The sequence below is a fragment of the Antrostomus carolinensis genome, unplaced genomic scaffold (assembly GCF_000700745.2).
Source record: "Antrostomus carolinensis isolate BGI_N321 unplaced genomic scaffold, ASM70074v2 scaffold21832, whole genome shotgun sequence".
NCBI lineage: Eukaryota > Metazoa > Chordata > Aves > Caprimulgiformes > Caprimulgidae > Antrostomus > Antrostomus carolinensis.
Genome location: NW_010299240.1, coordinates 1 through 4,768, shown reverse-complemented (window position 1 = coordinate 4,768; position 4,768 = coordinate 1). Strand labels below are relative to the sequence as shown.

General features: G+C 57.4%; 1 protein-coding gene across 1 annotated transcript; it reads left to right on the top strand.

The window, feature by feature from the left end:
* Positions 1-131: 131 nt before the first annotated feature.
* Positions 132-2,064, top strand: LGI3 (leucine rich repeat LGI family member 3; the record flags this gene model as incomplete). The annotated part of the gene is made up of 5 exons (XM_010162726.1): positions 132-203; positions 312-383; positions 737-906; positions 979-1,143; positions 1,247-2,064. Coding segments are annotated over 5 exons (1,297 nt in total), but the record flags the coding sequence as incomplete, so codon positions are not given.
* Between the last annotated feature and the right edge of the window lie 2,704 nt (positions 2,065-4,768).

Here is a 4,768-nt window from a genome sequence, read left to right as displayed (position 1 = left end):
GATGGGGACATGGTGATGGGGACATGGGGATGGGGATGGGGATAGCCCTGGGGAAGCCATGGGGAGGGTGGGGGTATCTGTAGGGACTGGTCCCCTCAGGGCAGCTGTGCCACCATCTCCTCCTGCCCCAGGTTCATCGAGAACAATGACATCCAGGCGCTCTCGAAAGCCACTTTCCGTGGGCTCAAGTCCCTGACCCACCTGTGAGTACCAGGGCGGGTCCCACATTCCCTGGGGACATGGGGGGACATTTCTTGCCCCTACATTATGCTCAGGGCTGTGTCACCTCCATGGCCTCTCTTGTCCTCCAGCTCTTTGGCCAACAACAACCTGCAGACGCTGCCCCGGGACCTCTTCAAGCCACTGGACATTCTGAGTGACCTGTAAGGCTGCTGTGGCACTGGGGGGACACCTGGGACACTGGGCTGGGGAGGGGGTGACATCCTAGTGCTTGGGGTCTGGGCAGGGTGCTCTGCTCACTCCAGACTGGGTGCTGGGGGTGACAGGGTGACATCCCAGTGCTTGGGGTTTGGGCAGGGTGCTCTGCTCCCTCCAGACTGGGTGCTGGGGGTGACAGGGTGACATCCCAGTGCTTGGGGTCTGGGCAGGGTGCTCTGCTCCCTCCAGACTGGGTGCTGGGGGTGACAGGGTGACATCCCAGTGCTTGGGGTTTGGGCAGGGTGCTCTGCTCACTCCAGGTTGGGTGCTGGGGGTGACAGGGTGACATCCTTGTCAGGGATCTCCGTGGCAACACGCTGGCCTGTGACTGCAAGATCAAGTGGCTGGTGGAGTGGCTGGAGAGCACCAACACCACGGTCCCTGCCACCTTCTGCAGCAGCCCCGGGCAGTTTGAGGGACAACGGATCCGGGACCTGGCACTCAGTGACTTCCAGTGCATCACCACGGGTAAGGGACCACGGCCACTTGTCACCCCACTCCTGAGCACCCAGCCCCTCACCACTGCCTCTCGCCCCCCAGATTTTGTGGTGCACCAGGTCCTGCCCTTCCAGTCGGTGTCAGCTGAGCCCTTCACCTACGCCAGTGACCTGTACGTTGCCCTGGCACAGCCCGGTGCCAGCAGCTGTGCCATCCTCAAGTGGGACTACGTGGAGCGCAAGCTACGTGACTTTGACCGCATCCCTGGTAAGACATCAGGGTGGGGGGGTCTCCTCTTGGGTTAAGACCTTCATTTTTGGGGTGATTTGTGAAGAACACATCCCCAAGGTGACATGGTCCTCCCTGGCAGCTCACTCAGCAGTGCACTGCAAGCCCATCGTGGCAGAGAACCAGCTGTACGTGGTGGTGGCTCAGCTCTTTGGTGGCTCCTACATCTACCGCTGGGACACGGCCGTGGACAAGTTCATCAAGATCCAGGACATTGACAACCAAAAGACTCGTAAACCCAATGACATCGAGGCCTTCCAGATCGAGGGTGACTGGTACTTTGTCATCGCTGACAGCTCCAAGGCTGGTTCCACCAGCCTCTACCGCCTCAACCAGAATGGTTTCTACTCCCACCAAGCTCTCCACGCCTGGCACCGTGACACCGACGTGGAATACGTGGAGAACGATGGCAAACCCCGGCTGATCATCTCCAGCAGCTCCCAAGCACCCGTCATCTACCAATGGAGCAGGGCACAGAGGCAATTTATATCCCAAGGAGAAGTGGGGGAGATGTTGGATGTGCAGATGGTGAAGCATTTCAAGGTGAAACGGGACCAGTTCCTCTGCCTCAGCCGTTACATCGGCGACTCCAAGGTGGTGCGATGGGAAGGGCAGCGCTTCATCGAGCTCCAGACGTTGCCATCCCGTGGTTCCATGGTGATGCAACCCTTCTTGGTGGAGCAAAGGCAATACCTGGCTTTGGGTAGTGACTTCTCCTTCACCCACATCTACCTGTGGGAAGAGGAGAAGCAGAAGTTCATCAAGTTTCAGGAGCTATCAGTGCAAGCACCACGGGCTTTCCGTTACGTGCCGGCTGCTGATGTCCAGCTTCTCCTGGCTCCCAGTTTCAAAGCCAACACACTGGTCTACAGGCACGTGGTGGTGGATCTCAGCCTCTAGTGAGGAGGCAGAGCCTGTGCCACCCTGAGGTGGCTTTTGCTACCTGCTCCTGCCTGAGGACACGCATGCACCCACCAGCCCCTTCCTCCTGCCTGCACCCAACTCTGCCCATGGTCACAACCCGCTCCTGACACCCCACCTTCACCCACCCCTCAAATTACCCCCCAGGGCACCACCCAGCCCCACAGCCCCACTGCCAGGGGAAGCCACGTGCCTCAGTTTCCTCCCAGTATTCCCAGTTTCCCATGTGCAGCACCCAGTCTAGCAGCCTGAGGGATGTGGGCAGGAGGGTGGGACACCCCTCACCCTGCAGACTGATGCCCTTGGGTGCTGGCTGGGCTGGTGGGGACGGTGGGATACAGGGGGCTCTGGCAATGGGCTGGAGGGTGGCAGGGAGGTCTGGGGACACAGGAGCAGGGTGGCAGGTTGGGATGTGCACAGGCAGGGCCAGATGGCCAGGGCTGGGTGGGATGCTCCCAGGATACTGGGGTGGTCCTAGGCTGGTGGGATGCTCCAAAGGGGATGGGATGAGGTGAGATGAGATGCTCGAGGCCAGTGGGATGCTCCATTGTGGGTGCAGATGGGATGCCCAAGGTGGACAGGGTGCTGGAGGTGAGTAAGATGCTTTGAGGTGGATGCAGATGGGATGCCCTGAGAAGGATGGGATGCTTGAGGCCAGCAGGATGTCCCAAGGTGGATGTGGATGGGATACCCCAAGGCAAATAGGATGCTTGAGGCCAGTGGGATGCTCCAAGGTGGCAAATGGGATGCTTGAGGCCAGTGGGATGCCCCAAGGTGGACGCAAATGGGATTCCCTGAGAAGCATGGGATTCTTGAGGCCAGCAGGATGTCCCAACGTGGATGCAGATGGGATTCCCAGAGGAGGATGGGATGCCCTGAGGAGGATGGGATGCTTGAGGCCAGTGGGATGCTCCGAGGTGGATGTGGTGTCTGAGGTAGCTGGGATGCTTGAGGCAAGTAGGATGCTCTGAGGTGAATGCAGATGGGATGCTCCAAGGCGGATGGGATGCTCGAGGCCGTCAGGATGCTCCAGGCTGGTGGGATGCTGCTGTCACCCACAGAAGCAGGGCTGACCTGCTCCCTTCCCCCTCCGTGCATGTCCAGCAGCTCCCTCCACCCGTGGCAGGACCAGCTGTACCCGGGGTGTACGTGCCCTCTGAAATGCTCCCCACAATAAACACACTGTGACACCCAGCTCTGCCTGTGGCCACCATGTGTCCAGCTGTCACTGCTGTCCCCATGCCCAGGGGTCCCACTCCAGCCAGAGTCCCACAGCACCCACCAAGCCCAGAAAGGGGGGAACCCCTTCTTTTAGGGTCCTCCAAGCCTTGCACATGGCTTGCCTGGTCTTTTTTTGCTGCTGATGCCTTGGCCCATGGTGAGGAGGTGGAAGCAGGAGATGTTTCCTCAGGGAGAGGAGTCCCTGTTGGATTCTGCTGCACCCCGAGCTGCACCAGCACCCAGCAGCCACCCGGCTGGTTTTTTCAGGGGAGCATTTCCCTGTCCCCCAGGTATATAAATATGTATGTGAAAAACCACCAATTAAACTCCTAAATAAAGGTAACGAGCACCTCCGGGGCACAGTTGGCTTTTGGGAGCTGGGTTTGACCTCAATGGTTGCAGGATCTGAATCTGATCCCTTCTAGATCTAGCCCTGGGTGCAAGGCAAGGGCAGAGCACCCAGCCCTGGAGCTCAGCCCTAACTGGTGCCACACCATGGCACTGCCAAGCTTCTCTGCTGCACTTTCCATACCAGGATAATAAAGATTTTAAAGCCAAATGTGAAGCACCAGGAGCAGCTGCAGAGGGGTGGTGACACCCAACGGTGTCCATGAGCAGGGTGCTGGGGATGTGTGACCAAGGTGGCTCAGGGAGGTGATGTCAGATCCATCCCTGACTCTGGTTCTGGGAAGAGAACTCAGCTTTGATTTTCTCCAGAGCATCTTGCAGGATCCACAGCCACCGCAGAGCCCTGGCCCTGGTTCAGCACCGCGCCCGAGCGGGTGCTGGAGGTTGAAGCTCAGATATAAACCCAGGTGAGGAGCACCAGGGAGTGGATTTCTGCAGAGGCTGAGGTTGAACTCTGCTGATTCAACACGTCAGGGTGGTGCCTGCACATCTGACTGCCTTGGCATGACCCAGCAGAGCTCCCACCTCCACCCAAACCCCGCAGCCCTGCCCTCCCTCACCTCTTGCACCCCCCAGGATTACATTGGGGTGCTCTGTGCACCCCACTTTGCACACGTACCCCTTTAAGCATCACAAAAACACCCCCTCTAAAACAAAAACCCAAGTCCTCACCATCACACAAAGGGTCTTTCCTTCAATTTTTCCTGCTTTTTAAAAAAATAATAATATAAACTCAATTATTTTGTGTAGATTTGGTGCTTGGGGACACGGTTTAGGGGTGAACTTGGTTGTGTTGGGTTTGTGGTTGGACTTGATGATGTTAAAGGTCTTTTCCCACCAAAACGTTTTTATTACTCAATTCTAAGTCAGCTTTTTGGTTTTATTAATGATGTTGAAGGTCTTTTCCAACCGAAACCATTCCACAATTCTACAATTTTCGTGGGAAAGGACATAAACCACCGGGCCCCACCGCTTCTCTGAAGGTGTGTTGCCTTTTTAAGAGAGATCGTTGCCCTTTTAAGACCCGTCGTTGCCCTTTTAAGACCCGTCGTTG